Consider the following 23,951-nt stretch of genomic DNA (forward strand, 5'->3'; position numbering starts at 1 on the left):
CTTCCCACATCGAATGGGTGCTCTTCCATTTTCTCGGAAAACCTTTCCGTCAAATTGAAAACATATTCTCGAAGTGGTTTCACTCTTGCACGCCGATATACTTCGGCGTTTTTCCCGACCTTTCTAGTCTTCTAGTTATAAAATAGGCCAGCGCAACATCTTAGTATTCTGGGTTCAAACGCTTCACATTTATTCATTGCAGGGTTGGAGCAGGTGATCCACATAGCTGCTCCGTAAAAGATAATGGGTCTTACAGGTTTCTGTAGACAATCAGTTTGGCTTTGGCACTAATGCCTATTTTCTTGCGAAGAAGATAGTAGATCTTACTAACTGCACCGCGTGCCTTACTCATAGCGAGCTGCAGGTGCGGATTAAATTTCACAAATTCGTGGAACTTAACACCCAAGTATTTGATCGTCTGTGAATTGCTCACTGTTGTAGTTCCGATTTTAATGTTCAAGCTTTTAGTATTGATTGATTGATTGTCTCCTGAAATTACACAATTCCGTTTTTGGCTTCGGAAGTATTTGAAGGGAAGTACCAAGTATTTTTCTATTGCTTTCGAGGCCTTGTTGGGACGGAGGTTTGACGCGAAGATAAAGGTGTCATCGATATATTGCATAATGTCAATGCCGATCTCAGGAATGGGAATGTCAGCCGGGAAAACATTATATAGGGTAGGTCCTGAAATGGATCCTTGCGGTACTCCTGATGTTACTGGTAAGAAAAGCTTTCCTAGATTGGAAAGCAGAGAAATCGGTCTGAAATTGTTTGACTCGGAGGAGATTTCTTTCTTTCGAATCGCAACGATTTCACTAGTTTGACTACGGTGTTCGTGGCCGAAAAAGTTGCTAACTTATTGGAATGTTTGGAAAGGAATTTTCTGATTGTCGCTTCAACAGTCGCAGTTAATGCCGGATCGTTTCGGGGCGTAGAGATTTTGAGGTGAGCTTCAAATGACTCCGCAAGAACTTGCGCTTTTCTAGCGTCAATGCAGATAGGTTCAGATAGGCAGATAGATAGTAAGAACGAAGTTTCGCGACTTGTGCTTCGTTAGGACTCGCTATTGCAGTTGAGAAGACGGAGAACGCTGGAGTTCAACTGCAAAATTGTCGGACATGCCCGGTGATCGAGGATAGACTGACTACTCGGCCTTGTCGGTATATCTGAGAAAACCATCTCTATATTGGTAAGCGAAAAAGGGACGTGGATCCATTTTAGCGGGGTTTCCCCATTCATATTAACTGCCTTTTCGCCCCAGGAGGTGTGCCTCGAGTTGGAATCGCCTACAAGGAGAAGGTATTTTGACTTTAACTGGAGATTGCCCAAGACTACGTTACGTTATGCCCGCTTTTAAGTTGACCCTCCGAAATGAAGTAGAAGTTTGCCTTCAGAGTGTCGATTAACAATTGGGCGGTGGCACGTTGGTCGTGTCAGAGCAGGGACGCGGGGTTGAATGTGAAAGTACTTGATTGCATAATTTAAGGATAAATTTAATGGCAGCGAATCGATGCTACTCGTTGCTACGCGGAGAAGCGAGAGCTTTAACAAAATTCTCAGAAACCCTTGTTTCGTTACTTGACGTTTGCTTGATTCGCTGCTTTGGGAAGAGATTTCTTGGTAACTTGTGCGTATGACACGGCTAAACTGGTCAAACTCTGTTGAAGTTGAGTAACTGTTTGCTTGACTGAAAATTTCTCAGTTGCCTTTCGGGTTTTGGCAGCTTTGCGTCTGGCTACCATCTTTTCATTAACTGGACACCCACGACGTGTCGTGAGCATTCCGAATAGCGTATAGCTCATTGCGCATTTAATGCATCTGTGTACTATCGAGCAATTTTGGGCGATATGGCCGAAATTTTGGCAGTTGCAACATTGCACTTCCTCCACTGGCTTGTCCTTTCCGAAAGTAATCATTTTATGAACGATGTACTTGACTTTGCAAACTTCACCTAACTATTGGCAGGGCCCACAGTAATAAAAAATAACAAATTGTGATTTGACGGGGAGCGAAGAATTCTCCCTGTGGAGGGCCTTGTCTTGTATGGTCACAAAGTTTGCAACCGAGCAAACTTTCTGAAGTGGGTACTTTAAAGTGAATTCGGCCATGATCTCTTCAGGGTCAGTTTCCCTGTGGAGACCACGGATAATTATGGACTGAGTTTTAAGGTATGGAGGGGTTCTTGTGTTGGCACTAAGCCCTTGCTCTTTAATAAGTGAAAAAAATTTGGCATGCTCCTCTGTGGAGTACGCAAAAATTGACTCGTGTTTTCGGGGTCGCTTTTAGGTCTTTGCCCTTTAGGGATTTCAGTAAATGCGGGACATTAATATTATATACCGTAATTGGAGCAATTTTCTCTTTTTGGGCTTTAAGGCACTAGCCGAGGAGGCACTGACATTTGGGACTTGGCGAGCACTTACATTTTTAGCACTCACCTGTTGCTTTTTGGATTTTTTCTGGCAGCTGGTTGAAAGGGTCTTCTTGTTGCTCCTCGTCGACGAACTCAAAGCAAATCTTTTCTGCTACGGGTCCCTGCTTTGGCTCACTTGCGGGCTCCTACCACCGTGGCGGGGCTTGATGTGGGTCATACAGTGGAGGATATTCAGCTGGTACTTCTGCTGGCTTGATCAGGGCAGCATCATAATGTCCCACTTTCATAGCGTCTCTAAGTCTCTAAGTTCGCTGGTCGTTTTTGTCAGCAGTTTTGACATATTGGAAAAATTCTAGCTATGTACGAGGATTGGTAGAATCGAAGAAAAATTCTTAGTTCTTGGCAAACAAAAATCCTAAAGGAGCAACATCGCTGGGCTTGGCGACCTTCTGGCAGAACATTTCATTATAGCTCTCCTTTATCCTGAAATCGTGGGTGTCCGAGCCCACTCCCAGGGAGTACAAGGAGGGGATAATTCTTAAGGTTACCAACAAGGACACCCGTTTTAGATTCGAGAATTAGAGGGATATTTGGACTCAACCGTTTTAACTAGGTATGCAAAATGGGAGAGCTCTATATAGGAAGGACATACTGGAGGAAATAACAGCTGTTAGCAAAGCAACATATAATGACGCAAATCGTCTCGATTAACATCAGCAAAATTAAGGTAGAAGGACCAGCTGCCGATAAGCGAATTGATTAGAAGACAAAAATGGCCGTGTCACTCATGAAACCACTCTCCGACTCCCTGGAATCCTTTCACTGCTGCCTCCAACTTAAACCCGATTTCTACGGATATCTAAAATGGCTATTTTTATCGCTGAATAACCTCTGCTTCAATGATTTGAATTTTTTTGATTGAACTGATAAGACTCAGGCAAAAATAGGTGCAAATATATTCGAACCAATAGGATTAACTTTTGTTGTGTTTTCTATATTAAAAAATTACAATTACGTGGTTTTTTCAATGTTAATCCTAACTTGATAAGGAAGCGCTGATAACATTATTGCTACAATTTGAATGCATTTAACTCTTTCACATCTGCTCATAATATAGAAGAATAAAAGACAACAGGTACCTGCCCAGCCCGTAAATTTGGTATGATATCACAAGAAATAACATTTGTTAACATTTATTGTTGTTGTTAAACAATGAAATCGATCAAATCCTCATTAATTCTATATCAACCACTGTGTGATTGATCCGAAATGAATGAGTCTTGAGGAACTCGAAACTACTATCAATTTCTGAATTATTAATTGGCTTTAGATTTCTTAATTCGGAACAACAGGTGACAAAACAATGAAAAATGTGGCCGCTTACGTCAGATATGTCAGATTCAATCATAGCTTTGATGGGTCCGTGCGGGATCACTTAATTGGGCTCCTTGGCGTACTTTGATGAGAAGACCTACAACTGTGACGCAACCAAAGGATAGAACTTGTGGATCACCCTAGGTCTCCTCAATTTTATTACTGCGGAAACCAGATCCAGTTTTACGGACCTTCCAAATAAAGGTACTATTCGCCCCTTGATGAATCAGACCCGGTAAAACTCGATCACTCTTTGTAATTTTCAACCTGGATTTTGAGGTATTATAACAAACTTTTGACTTGGTCAAATCTCAAAATCGATGCTAGACTATTTATTGACAGGCAGGCCAATGATTTGCTGCGTCAATTCCTGGTAAAACTTCGTCAAACTTTATAAACTCCGGGATAACCATATTTAGCCAAATTGAAAACCACCAGGAACGAAGTAGTCAAATTGGCAATAGAAAAATAAAAAAATCGCGATACCAGCAATAAAATCAGCTCCAGTATTGTTCCCTTATGAGATCAGTTCACCTTGATCTGGTTACCAACTTTTCCTGATCGTCACTTTGGTTCAAATTAAATCGAAAAGTTATCAAATTACTCTTTATTAACGATGGAAGGAAGCCTGACTCCGCAATTTACTTGATAACCGGCAGGAAGAATTGGGGAGTCAAGGAACACCCACTTTTTGGAGAGCTAACAATCCAAGTTTAAAAAAATTCAGACGCCTATGGTTTCATCTTGGGCAGAGGCAACTCATCATACGCTACCTCTGCCCTGGAAACAGCGCGACCGAAGACCTAAGTTGGCCAAAGTTAACGCTCGATGGCAATAGGAACTCAGATGATGGTCAAAGAGACCATCCTGGTTACACGTAGTCGAACTGGAAGCAGAGATATCTCAGAAATCAAAGAATTTGGCCGTATCTAGATCGCGCTGCAAGCGTCGATAATTTAACATTTCAACCATTTGTTCGAAAGTAGGTATTTTTAGACGCAAGGAAAATACCATATACGTAGTATGTCAGCAGTCACCACACCATGGTGGATCTAACATTTTCCCATTTTCTAGTACTGTTGCACAATACACTATGTTAGTTAGTTCTGTTTAGCGGGGGGAGTCACAGCTCCAAGAACCCAGACCTTTAATAGGCCTATTGTACCCTCCCCCCGCCCCCCGCCTGTTCATCGGATTCTAGCCGACGGCGTAGACAGGCTTTCAGGAATCTGTGAAAATTCTCCAAAGACAGAGAATGCGCTGAATCCTCTTTGAAGAAAACCTTACCTAGGTATCTTCGACTAAAGTCTGCGGAGGTCAGGCAGCTGCATACGAAAGGCAGGGCTGTCTGTTCTTTCTCCTTACATTGGCTGCATATGGTCGAGACCACGTGGTAGTTTAAGGGGCAGTGTCCCGTTAAAAGCCCTACTAGGGTTTTCATGTCCTAGTTCTTAAAGGATAACAAAAATGTGCGCCCTCAGGTTTTTCACAATGATTTTCGCTTGCGGACAGAAGTCCAAATTTCTCCATTAGGCTGCGTGAACCCTTGCCATTTATCCCTTCAAAGTGGACTTGCGAGCGGATGGCCTGATGCCAAAAGCTGGTTCTAGCCCCACCATTGTAGACTCAGAATCTTGTAGAGGCAGTTTGATTGATTGATTTTTGCCGTAAACATTCTTCTGCTGTCGATAAAATAGCGCTTGGAACATGGTGTTAATTTTTCCGAGAGTTTGAGACAGTTCGCATACTACTCATTGCTCCAGTAATACTTAGGCAACCGAGCCTCTGAATCTGATTTCCGCGGACTGTTCCAAAATGATCTGTAGGGTGTTAAAATGATCAATATAGGAGGATCCGGAGCGGAAACCAACCTACTCTAAGTCGATTAAGCTTTCGAGATGTTCTTTAGTGCGTCCCAGAATTATTTTAGCCATTATCTTTACGGCGATAGGGAGCACGCACGCACCCCTTCAATTGTCACACATGGTCTTGGATTCCCGAGCTTTCCGTACGGAGAAGGAGCAGACCTGCAGTAACTGCAGGTGCAGCGATAAGTAGCTATGCGCGAAGTGCATCAAATCCAGGGACTCAGTTGGAGTGCATTGATGGTCGAAATTATTTCTCTTCTGCTTGGAGGAGCAGTCCATATCCGCATGATACGATGAGTAGGCATTTCATCCACAAGAAGAGAAACTTCAGCTCGAATGTAATATGATTAAGGACCCTGGTGAAATGTTCTTTCCACCTCTTCAGTTTTTCATGATCGTGGATGAGAAGTCGGTCACTGTCCACAACCACATGCAAGTTTCTTCATAATGTATGCAGTTCTGAAATCATTACGATCTGCGCATCTCCCACTGATCGGTATTCTCAAGCGCGTTTGTCAGTAGATCTACTACTTGATCAGCTCTCCCAATGCCGAGCGACAGGTGCCGAGCTAAGTGTTTTCAGATCACACCTTGGCATTCAGATCACCGATCACAATCACGTTGTTAACCTTTAGGAAACTTCCCCAGAACTGCGTTTAATTGCTCGTAGAAAGTACCCTTCTCCGCTATATCAAGTTTCGGTTGTGGCGTAGCATTATAGCAGGTCAAGAGAGTGCGTCTTGAAGTGGCCGTCAGAAGTACCACGACACCGGATTGGCGTCTGCTACCACTTGGCGGAGTACAAAAGCACATTATTGCAAGAACAGGGAGAATCGTACTCTCCAGAGTTCCTCCATCTTTCTTCTCTTAGGCCCAGAATGTCCAGTTTATATCGTTAGAATTCTGGATCGAGTTGAAGAAAATGAGCATTCTAAGGACCCTCACTACCATTGTCGAGGAACGTGCGCATATTCCAGAAACCAATCATAATCGTTGCCATGAGGTCAGACCCTATCCGTGGCATTGTTAACGTTTCGGTACCAAAATTTGCAGGTTGCTAGCCCACCAATATCAATCCCTTTTAGTGGTCTCTTACGACAAGCAGGGAAGACTTTGAACGAATTCTTAATCCACAACTCATAGTGCTCCAATAAGGTAACACTTCCTGTTTGGCTTCCTAGCCTACGCCATCGTTCCATTTGCGGCAGAGTCTGCCATGTTTTCTTTTTCTACCATAGATATTGCCCTTGTAGAGCTAGATCATCCTCAACCATGAAGTGCTGAATAAGGCAAGCCATACTTCTCGTACTACATATTGTCAATCTACTGCGTGTAGTCCATAAAACCGCCTTGTTTCCCCAAAGAATTATACAATTAAAACACGCCAGTTAGTCTATCATGAAAACCCGAAGTCTCATAGAACGACAGAATGCAATCAATGACATAATCCCCATCGTCGAAGAAAACGTTCAACCCAGGCATTCACCGGAACAATTCAACACTGAAAAACCCTAGGTTAACCAGAGTTTATTTCAAAGGTTAGACTTCTCTTGCTTTGCCCCGCTCCCTGGAAGACAGCGCGTCAATTACGCACACAGGTTAAAGCTGATGGCTCCTTCCAGAAGGACTAAGCAATGGAGTATCTCGTATCAGTGGCTGCTCCTGAGGAGCCCAATTAGCGCTGTGGTGTGCCATTTTTATACCACAAACTCCTAAGACCATGACTGCTGGTATGAGAGCAACGAAGTACAGTCCAGCTGGCTCAGATCTACAGAGCCAGCCCGTAGCATTCACGAAGGAAAGCAGCTCTTCCACCCTGCAGCTAGAAATCCCTCTAAGATCCCCAAAGAATGGTTTACGCAGTGTCCGCAGCCTGACTCTAGCTGGAGCTTGGTAATCGCTAGGGAAACTACTGAGGGTTTCACCCTCTTCTCCGCAGCTTCTGTGATGCGAATTGTAGGGTATGCCAAGTTTGACGGCATGATCCCATATGGGCCAGTGCCCGTGCAGATCTTGAATGCGTTTGCACGTATCTGACGCAGGGCCCTCCGCAATCGTAGTGAGAGTAGATTCCACCCTTGACAGTTGCCAGCGGAACACAGACTGCCCAGATTTTCCGAGGTACTTTGTCTAGGATGTTACTGTGATCGTAGGATTTCGCTGTTCAGCATCTGGACTCGCATCTTCTGACGGCTTGCACGCTACAACGTATTTAATGTGAAGGTCCAGGGGGAGAAGATGCAGGAATACGTTGAGACTATCTGCCGGGCAGGACTGCAGACAGGCATATCTTTCGCAACGCTACTTTGATGATATTATTTATAATGAATGGAAACATCCTTGACACTGATATCAGCAAGTCGTCACCATACGCCACCACCTACATCCCGCTAATGTCCAATATTCTCTATATCCAGGCAGCTAGGATAAGAGATGGACAGATGATGTATGTAATATTACAAAAGTGATATCACCTTAAAGTGTAAAATCATATTACCATCAACGAGCGCGAATAAAACATCACCGCGTCACCTATCATTACTGCATTACCGTATCACCTATCATCATCGCATGACAAAATTGATGTGATGAGTTTATAAAGTAATGGAAAAAATCAGCGGGGAAAATTATAAATCAGCATCGAAAATCATAATATATTGCGAAATTATGGAGAAACACATACAAAAATCCATTGCTGAAGCAACTTGCGTTAAGTCTATAAACGACTGACTGAGATTTACTTAGCTTAAGAATACATTTTATTACGCGTTTCGGCGACATTGAAAATAATGCTCTCCTGACTGAAGCAACAATTTTAGACCCAGGGTTTAAAAAAATGGGATTTAGTAACCACCAGAGTTTCGAGAGAGCTTGTTTGGTTTTAAGAGAACAAATTGGCAAAACAATAGTTACCCCACAAGTAAGTCCCATCATAGCGGTATGGTCAACACTCCCGTCGACCCTATCACAATCGCAATCTTTATGGAAATTATCGTGAATCCTGTTCATATTAAATTTCCAGTGTCTGCCCGGACAAAGGGGTGTAATCCCGGCTGCAAAATCTAGAATTCTCTCCACTTACTTCCGCTAACTTCCGCGCACAGAGCTATTCGCGCCGCCAGAAAGAATTAAGAGAAGATCAATGTTAACATCCGAAATCGTAGCACACATAATTTCTTTGGATGCTTCCCTCTGGGCAAATCTGTCACCAATCACTAGCACTTCAAACCCTGTATCCCAAAGCAGATGCTGCAGAGAGCTTCATTATTGATGTACTTTCCTCACTTTGTTCACCCGCTGCCTCTTGATCAGCCGGTCCCGCTAAACCTAGCCTTGAACTTCGAAGTTCATGCCGACTTAGCGATAAAATCAGTTTGTCCCTGAACAAGGGAAAGAAAATATTGTCAATGTCGCAAAGTCGCGGTTACTGCAAAGTGATGTGATATTATATTATTTGCTAAGATGATGTTTCGCGCATCTCAAGGGTATACCGTTTTTACTACAAGACTAGGCAATACTAGAATCAACATTTTTTTCTCCTTTTTTGCAGAGATCTAACATCATATTTTCCCAAAAAAGGAAAAGAAAATATTTTACCGACATAGGCAAACGTCAGCACGAATATGAAGAAAGTAATCCCGGAATTTTACAACCCCAAATCACCTACCGATGGCACTCTCTTGCACCAGATTATCTACAGATTTCTAAAGTTTTTCGCTAGAAAGTTTCAATGAATAGATGGAATCCTCTGATAATCTCCAGATATAGCGAACTGTTTCAGCATTCTGAGGTCATAAAATGTCACTACTGAGCATAGGATGACCAAAATTTATAGCTATATTCATGAAAAACTCGAAAATGAAAATCACTTAATCTTCATTTCTGCATGAACTTATCAGGTTGGAAATAATATCTCTGATTGAATAAATTTCCAAGAATTCACTTAATTTTAAGCTCAGATTTCTTTATCGTCTTTTTTCGAGGCAATTATTGAGTATATAAAAGGGTGAAAGCAGGAGTGAATTTCAGTCGCGAAATAAAGTAGCGAATTTAGTGAAAGGTAAAATTGTTGAAATAAGGATATACTGTGAAGAAAGGACTCCTCAAAATGGCAAGAGGTAAAGTGAAAAGTGGAGTGTTAAGTTATTGGTGTAAAAACCATGTATATACCATATTTTGAAGTAACGAAATATTTGAGGGTGAATCGTTGAGGATAAAAGTTTCTACTTGTTGTTGTGTGGTAGAGTTTGCTGATAGACTCGATCATAGTTTGTTTCTTTCATATACTGGAATACCGCAACCTCGCTGAAATGACTACCTTTATGGACTAACCAATCTTGAAAAGTAGGAAGTGTGACTTAATAATTAATGGAGCCCTTTTTCCGCTCGTGATCAACCTTTGAAATACTTAGGGAACAACGGAACAGAGATATTATATCCACAAGAAGTTTAGTCGGAGAAACGAGTCTCCAGAGTAGAAGCTACCTACCTTCAATGAGTTATGGCTTAACTCAAGGCTTCACTACTTTGAAAAGTTATGGGTTTCCTACCACCTCTTTATAAAACCTGGATCAGACCAGCAAGTCCTGTGGCTTTCTTGTGATTTAAATCAGTAGTTGTGGCTGAACTCCTTTTGATTTGGAGCCGAAATTTAGGATCAACCATTTCATTTCCTTAATTGTTAGGAGCGTTTCTGGTGATGTAGTATAATCGTGATATCTTCCTTCTTCTGTAGTCAGGTTTGAAATTTATACCATTCTAACCCCGGTTGCAATGTAGATGAATAATGCTTTTGCGGTATGGAGCTTCAGAGCTGTGAATAGACTCTTCTCAGTTATGTATACCATGATCTCCATCATCTTAGACTAGTCTAGAAATCTGTAGAGGTGCTCATGGGTATAGTCCATGTCAATCTAGAAACAGGTCATACCCTTTCTTCTGTCGCCCATCTTTGTCTATTCTTCGGGTTTACGAGCTGTAGGCTCTTCCCCTTTTTCCAAAGTCGGGGCCGTAATCGAAGAAGTACCCGAAACTTTCTCCGGCCCAGCTTTCTTCGGCCAAGAGGCCTTTTTCTTATTGGACACTTGGCATTCACTTATTCCATCATTACTCCGTTTGCCCATTCCGTTTGCCTAGACCCACCTGCGTCTCCCGCGTGACTTTTCCACAAGACGCTTGGGCGTTTTTCACCTCCACCGTCCTAATAAAGGACAACATAATGCCACATATCAGAGCCCTGATATTTTGGTGGACATTCCTCTCCTTAATGAACCTACAGAGTTCAATTATGCGTTCCCCCGTGAAATAGACGCAGTTGCTTCCACGTTCGTCTTTTACAACATTGATAACTCTGTAAGTCTGGTGACTTTCCAAATTCCAAGTCCCGCAACGAATCTCTACTGCCTAGGGGTAATGTTGCCCTCAGTGGTGACCTTCCAAGTTTTGAGCTTTTGCGAAAATGATCCGGTGTATATCGCATTTCCACTCCACTAAGATCTCTTGTAGCATTATTTGCCAAAGTAGCCAAGTTTCCCATTACTGAGGAACTGCGGTCGCTGGATATCGACGGCCGGGAGCCCGCTTGCCCACTCCCAAAAACCACTGGTACTGGGTTAAAAAAAACCCTTTCTCGTACTCCATTTTTGGTTTCATTTCTCGGTGTCCTTCCCATAGCCAATTTTTATCCACGGGTAGGCGATTACTTCCCACCTACCCGGCCTGCGCAAATGCGTTCATTTGCATGCCCTTATCCGTACGAAGGGACGCTCCTGATGGGAGATTTAGCAACTCCACACAAATTCTTCTGGAAATAATCATAATTTCCAAGAAAGGAGATATATCCTACGCCAATATCCTTCGCAAAATCAAAGCCAATCCGGAACTGACAGAGTTGGGTGGTAGTGTGAGTCGTATCAGGTGTACGAAAAAAGGGAATCTGATGCTGGAGCTACAAAAACAGTGGATAATTTTCGCGGTTAGATGGACCGGCACGTTAGAAGTGGTGGCTAGTGTTCGGCATATAGGAGGGAGCTGAATTGTAAGGTTAAATTAGGTTGATATAAATCACCCTCAACCATTGCGAGACAGCTCAAAACCTGCTCGTCGACTGTGGAGGTGGCGATAATATGTGAACCTTACCGAAATTACTATCGTGCTACGTGGGTGAAAAGCGACGATATGGGCATGTGGACGGCAAACCATTCAAGAAACAAAGGCATTCCCAGGAGCCGGCTTTGTAGGGGCTAACGTCCACGTCGTCCATATTTACAACTGTTATGATCCTCCAAGTGCAACATTACCGCAATGTGAGGAGGTGATGTTATGTGTTGGACGCTAGGGAACACAGTCCCAAAATCATTGCCACTGATTGCAGCGCGTGGGCCTAAGACTGGGGAAGCCGAGTAACGAACACCAGGAGCCAAATCTTGTTTGAAACCTTCGCGTAGCTGGACATCATAGTACCCAACGTTGAATGAGTACCCACTTTCCGAGGCAGAGGGCTCGGCCCAATCGTTCATCTAACCAGCTTCGGTACTTCGTTGCCGAGAGGGATGGTCTGGTGGGTGAGTGAACACTACCCTGATAGTGATGAACAGGCCACCTTTCTCGACATCAGGAAGGGGGGGGGGGGGGGAAGTCGAGTAAGAAACAAGCGGAAAGACCGAGATAGCTGGGTTGCCTATTGAAGCTTTCGAGGAAGAGACATTCCTGGCGGCTTTAGAAGGAGGTTACGACTCGAAGGGAACAGCGCTGGAAAAAGTGAGCCAACTACATCAACGAGTAATTGACGCATGCGACTCTACAATGCCGCCATGGAAGTTTCACTAAATGAGGGCATCGTGTCTGCGCCAAAGCACCAGAGGGAAGCCGATATTCCGGCAATCGGAGTAGGATTGGCCCGATCTTCGAAGTAACCTTAAGAAGGCTATACGGGAAAGTAAGCGGAATTGCTACAAGCAGTTGTTCCTTCAAGCAAATATGAACCCTGCTGCTTAGGAGGTTGTAATGAACAAGATCCGTGGACAAAAATCACTCCATGTGACGTGCCCACGGCTCTTGTTCAAAATAATCGCAATTCTTTTCCTACGACAGGAAGAAGATGGATTGACAGACAAGCGTAGTTTCAAATTACAATATATTTCGGTAGCAACAAACTAGCTTTGTATATTGAAAATTAAAAATTATAGTTTGAAGGAAGCTACCCGTGTCGATCAATTTTAGGCTATACTACAAATACCGGAAAAAATCTAATCTCTAATAAGATGGACCTCAACCAATGGTGCGACAGGACATCTTCACACTCTCCGGGGTTACCGAGGAGAAACTACCAGAGATCTGTACACGAATCGGAAATAATGAGCCTCCGTGATTGGATGGGATTACGAACAAAGCCTTGAAGTGGCTGCTAAATTTAGGCCCGCATGGTTCATAACTACATTTGAATCGTGCATGGTGGAAGGAGTGTATCTTGTGCAGTGGAAAAGGCAGAGGTTAGTTCTTCTAGCGAAGCACCAAAAACCACTTGGCGCATCCTCTTCATATCGCCCAATCCATCTTTTAGATATTACGTGGAAGATAATGTAGAGGGTGGTATATAACAGGCTACTTCCGTCCGTCGCGCTAGCGGAAGTACGGGTTTCGCAGAGCGCGGTCCACAGATGATGACATTGCAACAGTCTTAGACATGCCCGGGAGGCATCGCCCGCTCGTAATGGAAGGAATGCTTTTAACTCAGCCAGCTGGGGTTGGATTAAGAGCACCCTGGCTAAGCTCTTGGTTACTTAGCTTGGATAACCGAATGTTACGTTTCGGAGAGGGTTCTTTGGTACGATACGGACGACGGGCCATAGGAATATGTTGTGAAAGCAGGTGTTCCCCAAGGCCCCTGGTGTGGAATATAATGTACGACGGAGTGCTCGGCCTTCGCGTGCCTAAGGAGCCAACATTGATTGGTTTTGCAGACGACCTGTCAGTGGTAGTAGTTGCAAAACACCAACACAATGTGGAACTTTATGAAAGTGAAACCATTCATGCCATCAAAGCATGGTTCCAAATGGTGAAATTGGACTTGGCGGAAGATAAGGCGGAGACGGTCCTTAAAACCAGGTCGTTTAAATCAATGCCTGGGGGCCAAGTTTTAGTCGCCAGCTGCTTATCGCAGGGTTAGTGAAATATATCCTCCTGTACGTAGCTACTATATGGGCATGCGCACTGGATAACACAGTGAACCAGGGAAGAACAATCTCGGTATCGTGTTGAGGGTGTGCAGTGCCTATGGGACGGTATCTGGTGAGGCAGTGTGTGTCATGGTGGGGATGATTCCCTTGGATCTTCTAGCGAATGAGTCACACTGTCTCTTTCGGAAAAGGAGGGCGAATCCAGCTGAAGTGACCGGGGGCTTCCAAAAAGCCACTAGGAAGGAGCTGTACAGAATATGGCGGCAACGGTGGGATAGTTCCAAGAAAGGCTTCTGGACCCGTGCACTGATCCCGTGTATTGAGAGATGAGTCGAGCGCAAACATACACCTTACACAGTTCATTCCTCGACACGGGGAATACTGAAAGTACTTGCATCGCTTCGGATTGGGTGAATCCCCAGATTGTCCCGAATGCGCCGCTACACGTCTGAAATATTTAGCGTCAAAAGGATCTATTTTGCCGGCTTTCGGAATAAAGATCACTTTTTCCCGCCTCCATGCCCTTGGTATATATCCGAGGGCTATGCTGCCCCTTATCGCGCTCAGAAGAAACTATAAGATGATTTCTAGATCTCTCTGGATTAGTGCTGGAAAGTCATCTCCTCCGGGTGATTGCAGTGGTTTTAAAGTTTCCACTGCCCACCTTACCCTAACTTCCGAGCATACCTCTTTTGGTAGTTTCTCCTTTTTACCTATTTCTTTCGATGTTGGGGTGTCAGGCAGAAAATTTTTACCTGTTGCTGTGTGGTAAGTTCCGGAAAATGAGCTCTGAAATGCGGGTATACTCTGTTCTCCTCATTCACGATAAATGCCCCATCCTCCTTCTTCAAACAGATAAAAGACATTGCCCCGTCTTTGGCTACAGATTTGTAAAGTCTGGTTGCTTCTATGGTTTGTACGATTCCGTTCCATTCCATTTTGGTTCCCTGATCGGGTTGCTATACGCAGTCGGGAAATTTTTGTACCTCGGCCAATACCCGGATTATTTTGTCCGGTTGAAGAGTTCTCGTACCTCAGTTCTCATTCTGGCTAGGATCCTATTCCACCAGGGTACATTCCTTGATGAATTAACTGTATTAGCCGAACAGCTGACCGCATATGCGTCAATGCCGACTGTGGTAAGGTTTTCCACCACTATTTCTAGTTCCAGTTCGTCCCTGATGTCACCTCCCTCTTGAAGTTCAGCCATGTTCTTGCTCAACTGCCTTGCATAGGAACCCCAATCCGTTCTCCTGCGATAGGTTAGTATTCTTTTTACTTCGGAATTGCCCTCAATTCGAGTCTGATTATTCTGTGATCAGACATAGGGGGCTCATCCGGCACCCTCCAATTCCTGACCAGACCATTCATAAGAGTATTTCCTAGAGTTATAACTGGCACCTCTTGTCTAGTGCTGGTCACGAATGATGGAGTGTTCCTTAGGTTATATATTTCTAACTTTTTGATAGTTGATGTGGCAACTCCCACGTTTGATTGGCTCCAAGGAGTGGTCATCTACCCCAATAATGAGGATTCTACCTTTGCCCTCTACCTTGATTCTGAAGACTCTCCATAATCGTATATGGAGCTCCTCATTCTGACCGATTAGAGGATTCATGAGATCTTCCGTCCCCATTATTTTGGCTTTCAAGAGAAACACTGTCACCAAATGTGTTCCTGTTATATCGTCCCCAGGACATGTTGACAGTTCTGTTGCTCCTTCCCAGGCTGGCAGTTTGGAAACTATGATCCTAAGCTCTGTAGTGTCTTTCGTTGCGCAGTCCACCAGTATGTGACCTGGTGGAAAGCGGATCCCGGTGAATACAATTTTCGCAGTCCATCCCTTGTACATCTTCATTAGTTTCCTGCTGCTTCCGAGTGAATATTTGCTCGGGAAACATTTTTAGCAGTACGGCAAGTCGAATTCCCTTGACCACACTAGCATAGCTAACGGCGGGCTTCCTGATTCCTGCCTTCATCCCTGGCCTGCCCGGGTTTTCTCCCCTCTGGGTTCAGGTCTGGATGTTTTGGGAGCATGCCCTTCATGCGAGCTAATCTCCACCGTTCCCCGCTTTCTTGGCTCCTATAAAAATGGCTTGGGTCTGTCCTGAGCCTTCTTAACGACCTCTTCTGGTTTCAAGCCTTCTTTCAGATCTTGCAGGAACCATTAAGCACCTGCGCCACTTCCTGACGTCTGATATATTAATCTCAGACTTGCTTTTGCTTGTCCTTGCTTTTTGAGCGGTGGTCTTTGTTGGTTGGTGTCCACGCAGTATACCAATGTTGATTTAAAATCTACTGCTTGACATCCCAGCTTTTCCCTTCTTGGGTGCAATGACCGAGCTCTCAGTATTTCGGAGATCTACCCCCGCCTAGTTAACCAGTTTGTGTGCGGTATGGGGTACCGCTTGTTCTGTTACAGTTTTCTTTATTTTTGTAATGTTACTTATTTGATTCCCACAAGTATGGCGGTTAGGAGATCCGTCATGACATAGCACCGCCGTAGCACGGTAAGGTCAAACTTACCCACTGAGGTATCATAATGCTCCGTTCGAATGCAGTCAGTTACCCCCGAATGCAAACTATCTAATGGGCATGGTTCGCATGACCCACTGGATTGGGGGACGTGTTTTTCGACTCCCGAGTCTAGATCCGTAGCGTTTTGTTAATAGTAGGGTCAGCTCGTACAGGGTATGGTTATCACCAGTCACTAACGGTCTTCGTAGACGAGATGCTTGCCCCCTGGAAAGCCACACATCACCCCAGAAGAGAGGCAACTCACTCTCAAAGAGAGGTTGGTTGAGTACATTATCAAATAGAAAGTTACAATAACTAAATAAATTTCACTGACCTCCACGTTAAGATTCAAACTTCGCTGAGGTAACACCTGTTTACTGCGTCCCTTTATCTTCATTTGTTGCTTCTCCAAAATCAGAAATTTTGGCACATTGTCCAGATTGGTGGTAAGTAGTTGTTAGTTGATTGATTGGATCTCGATTAGATACCATTTATGCCCAAGTTTATATAGTTCAAAAAGCCCACGGACCCTCTTCCCGCCCAACCGGACCGAGGGGCGACCAACCTAAGGATGTGCTGAAGGCAACATCCAAAGGCCCGCATCACAGCGATGATGCTTTTTAACGCAAAATGTGTCCGACCATGCGAAAATGTATTACTACATCCCGATTGTCGCAAACACTTCAGCCAATGACGCGGAGGTTCTACACTACAGAGACATTGATCTTATATCGAAGACAGTGCGGATCAAGACTGAAACCCATTAGATCAGATTGTTACCGGACAGGACTCTTCGGACTATAGCACAGGTTGCAAGGATAACCGCTTTTCGCATCTCCATGTATAGTCCAGCCCGAAGATCGAGCGTTTTCAGCGCTTTATGTAAGTTCTGCGGGACTAATCTCGTCGTTGAAATTGCTGCTGGGACTACTTCGATCTTTTGTAGTCTCCAAGTCTGCTTCATATTGTCTGCCAAGGGGCCGTAGTTCCGGATTTTTTCATGCTGTTTTTCACCAGTGTTCCGGTCCAACGGTACGGCTACATCAATTATGAAGCACACTCGTTCTCCCTTCAGAAGCAGAACTAGATCGGGTCTGTTATGATTAACACTGTGGTCAGTGGCAATAGTGTGATCCCACAGTAGTTTGACCCGATCATTTTCCAAGATTCTCTGCCGAGTATACTTATAGTAAGGATGGTAGGTTGCCACTAAGTTATACTTCAACGCAAGGTTTTGATGGAGAATCTTGCAGACGGAGTTATGACGATTGGTGTACTCGGTACTGCTCAACATCCTGCACGTAGATGTTATGTGCTGGATGGTCTCCTCTTCAAGGTATAATTTTTTGTTGGGAGCGAAGCATCCTGAATTGAAGTTAGGAATGCTTTGGTTTCATAGGACAGTACACCATTAGTCAACCATTTGTTGGAGGCTTCGATGTCAATGCCTGACAACAACAAATTTTTTATATGACCTCCGTGAATGGGTTTCTCTTTCCACATGTCGATCTTCTGTTGGACTGAAGTAACATTCGACATGGGATCCCATTCTCTGCTTCTCAAGTTCAAAGGAGATAATTTATTATCTGCCATGACGGTAGCCTGATGTATTTGGCTAGAGGATTGTTTCTCATAGAAAAACTCACAAAGAGAATGCACTTAACTGTAGTGCAACGTTTTTAAATCAAGTACCCCGCCTTCCTCCCTGATGACGTGGGATAGTGATCCTCAATTTTTCGGCAGCTCTATTGTGCATGTTGTTGTTTGCAAGAACTACCCTTACCCGTCTATTGACAGATTCTAAATCAGTGTTACTCCACTGTATCACACCGAAAGTGTATAGAAGGACGGGAATGGCGAAGGTGTTGATTGTCATGATTTTATTTTTCCCGTACAGCTCAGTTTTAAGGACAAGATCCTGACGCCGTTCAAATTCCCCCAGCAATTTAGATTTGATTATTGCCATAGCAGGTGTTGTTGCTTGCAATATGCCGAGGTATTTGTAGACGTCGTCCGAATCCATACCCTCAATTCGGATGTTATTTTGGCTGCATCCTTCGTTGTCGGTGTGTTTTCCCCGAACAATTGTTTTTATGCGACATTTTTCCAAAGCCAACTGCATGCCGATATCCCTGCTGAACTGGATGGTGATGTCCAGCAAGGAGCAAAGTTGGTTCTCGTCTTTGGCATACAATTTGATGTCGTCAATGTACATCAAATGACTTAATGTACATTTCGACAATATGCTTGACTTGGAACCCGTATTTGCTTTCATACAAAAGATGGGATGGCGGATTCAAAGCCAAATAAAACCACAGTGGGCTTAGAGAGTCGCCTTGGAAAATGCCACGCCTGATTGGTATCTCTCCTGATGTTTGTGAGGATACCGATAGCTTCGTGCTCCAATTCTTCATTACTGTTCTCAGAAGAAGAACGACATTCGGGTTGATTTCATACAAGAGGCACCCTGTTCCTTGGGGATGAGGAAAGTTATCCCCTTGGTGAAAAATGGTGGAACTAAATCAGGATCGGCAATCATCTGATTAAATTGATTTGGCAATATCCTGTGAGTGCTCTTGAACCGCTTCAGCCAGAAGTTGTGAATCTTGTCAACTCCTGGCGCCTTCCAGTTACCTGCCTTGTCAAGGGCTGCTTCAACGTCGACTTCAGTTACGTCAGGCATGGTCATTTCGGGGAGGGCCTCGCATGAACCCTTATGCGTGGGAGCCACGCTGCTTCTAAATTGCAACGGCTGGATTCGCTTCAAACACTTCTCCAGAAGTCTTCTGCCTGATCCAGATCGAGGTTACTTTCCCTATCTGAGCTGGTGAGATTTTTGTAGAATCCCCGTTAGTTCTGGAAGAACAAGGTGTTGTCTGTCCTTCGCTGAAAGCTTTTCTGATACCTACGGAGGATTTCTTTGATTGGCATATCATTGGACAGATGGTAGTTTCCAATGATGTTCGCAACGCATCTATACACTCTTGGTGATGGATTTCCAAGGAGTGCTTGCGTGACATGACCAATCTCCTTTCTCAACTTTTCGATTCTTTTGTTGAGTCGAAACACCCAGAACGGTAAAGTCCTTCTGCGCATACCTCTGTTATTCGCTCTAAGATGTTGATTATGCAGACGAATAACCGTGGCAGCTGCAACGTAGATCAGGCTGTGAACCTCTGTAGCAGTAATCTCGCTAGCCAAACGATCAGCCAAAATTCTGTCAACGGCAGCAATGATGTTAGTAGTTGCCGAAGTAAACTTCAGTTTTGGGATCTTTGGCCTAGCGTCTGGGAGAATCTCAGCATACTCTGTGAATGCGACCTGGAATGCGGTCAAAGCCTCATTATAAATTGGGTCGACATCCCCAATTACTAAGCTTCTCCTGACTGCTGGATTCATGGAGTGCCTTACAGGTGGAGTACTTGTGTTACTCCTTTGACTAGTCCGGTAATTTGATGACTCCAGCCCGAGCTCAAGTGAAACCTGTTGTTGCCTAGTTGGTAAGGCAACTCGGTTGTTATTCACGATCACCCGGTACTGGTTGACGACGTTCTGTTCCGGAACATGACTTAGCTCCGGAAATCGGGTTATGAACGCGTCATGTAGTCGATGTCTGTACCCTGATGGATTCCGTTTAAAATCCGTGACACAGTAATAGGCGCGGACGATAAATTCGTTGAGTTGGTTCGTCCAAACCATACGACGCCTAGGTCTCCCGTCCCTGGTGGTTGACGGCATAACCGCCAAAACATCCAAGGGCGAAGCGTCGCTCTGATGTTGTTGAACGACCCTTAACCGTGTTGGGTACTGTCTTCGTGTCCCTGAGGTCCCATTAAAAGAATTTAAATTGTTTTCCTCAATTTTATTCCCACGAGTATTGGGGAGGCAGTCAACCCTGCAACAGAGCCCCAATGCCCCATGGTTACCTCCAAAGGTAGGGTAAGGTATTTGGAGGGGAGCCGCTGAAATACAGTGTAACGTCACTGCAATTGATCCGATAGGCGCATCGATCCCTTCACCCCGGATTACGGATTTGTTAAGGAGGTTTACTCCCCTTGAAAGAGAAGAATCGGTAAGGGAGGACGAACACAAAGGGAAACGTTCTGCTTGTCCGCGGCTACTTATTTACAAGATTAACTTGCGATATTCGTAGCTGACCCGGTGGGTCATGTCATTATCCGCAACCCATGATACGCGCCTGGTCGCATGCAGCTCTGCGTTTGCAACTCAGGTGAGGATAAGCCTGGTACGCCAACCTGTCCAATAAAATTTAAACCACTTTTAGAATTTTATGTACAAATCTATTTTTTTTATGAAACTAACTTCACTTTTTCCTTCTTTCAAAATTTAAAGGACTCATCGGGTTAACATTTTACCTTATCCTGGTAAATTTAATTGCAAACAGTTTAGGAACTGAATTGGATGACGCTAATGCGAAATGTAAGGATCTGGACGCCTACGATCGTTTCGCATCCGAATCTAAACCTAAAAGTTACTACGAATGCAATGCTCTCCACGTTGCTAATTTGATACCCTGCAAATATGAGCTAACATTCGATGCAGCGACAAAAAGTTGTACTTGGTCGAACGATGTTTCCAATACTGATAAGCCTACGGACGATAATTGTGAAGGCACCCCATCATCAGGAACAGCTTGTGCTTCTGGAAAAGAAGTATTTGATGCAATGATTGATAAATGTGTTCCATTGGGTACCTATTACTGTGAAAAAAATGAAAAAATTCCGGATTGCAGCGCTGAAGCATTTAAGGACAAGTATATCGCCGATAAAGGAAACTGCGGTGGCTATTATTATTGCGATAAGAACGGAAAGCGCTACAAAGGAGAATGCCCCAAAGGGTACCTTTTCAATCCAGCAGATCAAGTATGTGCTCATGCAGATGCTCTCAAGTGCAAAGAAGTCGTTGTTTCAACCGGCGATAACTCCGTAGGCGATGACTGGTCTCAGGTTTGTGGAAGTACCAAAAATAGTTTTATACCAGATGACAGGCTGTGCAACGCCTATATCTATTGCGATGCAAAGGGTTCACCAAGGCAAGATTTCTGCCCATTCGGAACATATTTTGTAAACGGAAGCTGCGTTAAAACCGCACCAAGTACATGTACTTGTGAAATTTATTTTGAAGAGGATGATACCGCAGGAACGGGAACTGTAGCGCAACAGGATAAGAGTAAATATTACGTGTGCGGAGGAGGTGCGCGTACGGAAGAAGTTTGTGATGGTGGAGCTACGTATGATGCGTCCGAAAAAAGCTGCATAATGAAATTATAAAACAAACATGATGTCTTTAACTGTGCTTAACTATACTAAAAAAAAGCTAATGAATCAGTAAATAAAAAATCAATCTAAATACGAATAATGTAGTTTTAATTGAAAATCAGCCTTCCAGTTTGACAACCACCACACTGGACTGACGCATGACTACGCCCCTTTCCTGATGGGTTTCCCCTAATGTAAAATGAAAACCCACTTTTCTTCTTTTTCGACTTTATTTACTTTTAAATGTTACACTTCCCCATTTTTCACGATAAACTCTGGTATGTGACTCCCGCCGCGCCGATGGTCTAGTCGAGAGTTCCTTGTCATCTTGACATTTTTTGCCTTGGTCTCCTGTCAAGCCGTCAGCTGTTTCCACGGCCGTTCAATACGACAGCAGAGGCGAATTCGCGATGACATCCATGTTCGCATCTCCGATGTGCCGCCACATCACTCCCTCAATGACCGAATGTAACGCTTCGCAGGCGGTTTTTTTGAAGCGACCATGAACTCGCCGAATGCTTTCAGCCTTAACAAGGACACCAGCTTTGGACCGCCAGGACGTGGAACTTTAATGAGTGCTCGCTTCGTTCCAGAACTCTAAAGGGGCCGTCGTATTGATTGCAGCGGCTTCCGAGGAGCGTTCACACTAATGAGGACCTGTCTACACGTTTCAAGATCCCTGGGAGTGTTGACCTCCGATGCCGCGTGTCGAGACGGTGAAGTTGGCTGCATCTTCGAAACCGCATCCCTAAGCAGACGCAGCATTCCGGAGTCGCCTAACCTTGCTCTGATGTCCAGTATAGGATCGGTTGGGAGGCGCAAATTTTCTCCGTACATCATTTCCTCGGAGCTGGCCGTGAACTCCTCTCGTTCGACTGTACAGAGGCCGAGGAGGACGAAAGGCAAGGACCGCGACCATGACGGTGGCCTTCAGAGTCCGGTATGCAGTAGTCCTATGCCGTTTGAAACTAAGGAGCTTTTATAACCCCGAAAAGAGTAGATTCCAATTGCATTCTCTGATCCTTGATGATAACGGCTGGAACACTGTCGATGATTGTGAGGCGAAATTTGATTGCAAGGTGCGCAGCGAGTAGCTCACGACCGCAGGCGCTGTAGTTGCGTTGAGCTGGGTTGAACTGTTTTGAAAAGAAGCTCAACGGTTGCCACATCTGCCGCTGTATCTAAGGCATCGACGAACAAAACTAGAGATGCATCTGGCTGACGAAATGCCAGGAATATTGCATCTCAAGCTGTTTTTTGATCGACTCAAACGCATTGACGACCTCAGCAGACTACGCAACCTCGCAGGAGTGTTTGGTTTTGGGCCGAGACAAGTAGGCGTTCAGGATCGCTTGGTGCTGAGCGGCCCTTGGAAAGAAACGACGATAAAAGTTGAACATGCCCAAAAACCTTCGCAGATCCTTTACCGTGGTTGGTATGGGAAAGCTCTTCATCGCCTCAACCTTAGCTGGGTCAGGTTGAATACCGTCAGGAGTTATCGACTGCCGAGAAATTTTATCTGCCTCTAGAGGAGACTGTATTTCTCAAACTTTAGGACAAGTCCGGCCTCAAGGAGACATTGAAAAATGCACTCGAAATGTTCCAATTGCTCAAATTCTGAAGAGGAAGTGACCAAGACGTCATCCTTGTAGACGAAACAAAAGTTCAAGTTTCGTAAGACACAGTGGATGAGCCACTGGAAAATCTGCGTGGCATTGCACAAGCCAAAAGTCATCCTAGTGAACTCAAAGAGTCCGACAAGTGTACTGATAGTCGTTTTCGGGATGTCTTCGGGAGCGGCAGGGATTTGGTGGAACGCCTTGGCTGAATTTAAGGACGTATGAATACAGCAGTTTGTAAGCGATTGCGCAAAATCATGTATGAGTGGAATGGGATATCGGATATCTGGAACTTTCTGAGACTTCAGGCGCCTATAATCTCCACATGGCCGCTATTCGCCGTTTGGCTTAGGTACCAAATGAAGTGGAGCGGACCAACGGCTATTGGATGGTCTGCAGATACTCTGTTTCATCAAGTCTCGACAGTTTTTCTTCGCAACAGCAACCTATTGGGATGAAAGTAGACGGACATTTGAGAAAATTGGAGAGCCGGTAACGTTGCTAAACATCGTGTTTAACCGGCTGGGACTACTACTTTCGGTAGTAATGATCCTGACTTTCTGAGGTGTACGCGAATGCGGTGATCGGCGACATCTTTGAAAATTGACGAAAGTGTCTCATTTTGGCAGGTAGAAATTTTCCCTGACGCCTGTAATGAGGTTGCAGGGTCTGCCAAAACCTTGTTCTGCAAGTCCACCAGCAACCTATAGTGACACAAGATGTCTGCGCTCAATATGTGAATGCTA

General features: G+C 44.4%; 1 protein-coding gene across 1 annotated transcript in view; it reads left to right on the top strand.

Moving 5' to 3' along the window:
• Positions 1–623: 623 nt before the first annotated feature.
• LOC119647601 overlaps positions 624–23,951 on the top strand; it is a 35,271-nt gene continuing 11,943 nt past the window's right edge. Inside the window, exons 1-2 of the mRNA XM_038048628.1 lie at positions 624–720; positions 20,661–21,497. Of these exons, the coding sequence (XP_037904556.1) occupies positions 624–720; positions 20,661–21,497 (934 nt within the window). The remainder of the gene's footprint in view (positions 721–20,660; positions 21,498–23,951) is intronic.

Source organism: Hermetia illucens, chromosome 2 (assembly GCF_905115235.1).
Source record: "Hermetia illucens chromosome 2, iHerIll2.2.curated.20191125, whole genome shotgun sequence".
Lineage (NCBI taxonomy): Eukaryota > Metazoa > Arthropoda > Insecta > Diptera > Stratiomyidae > Hermetia > Hermetia illucens.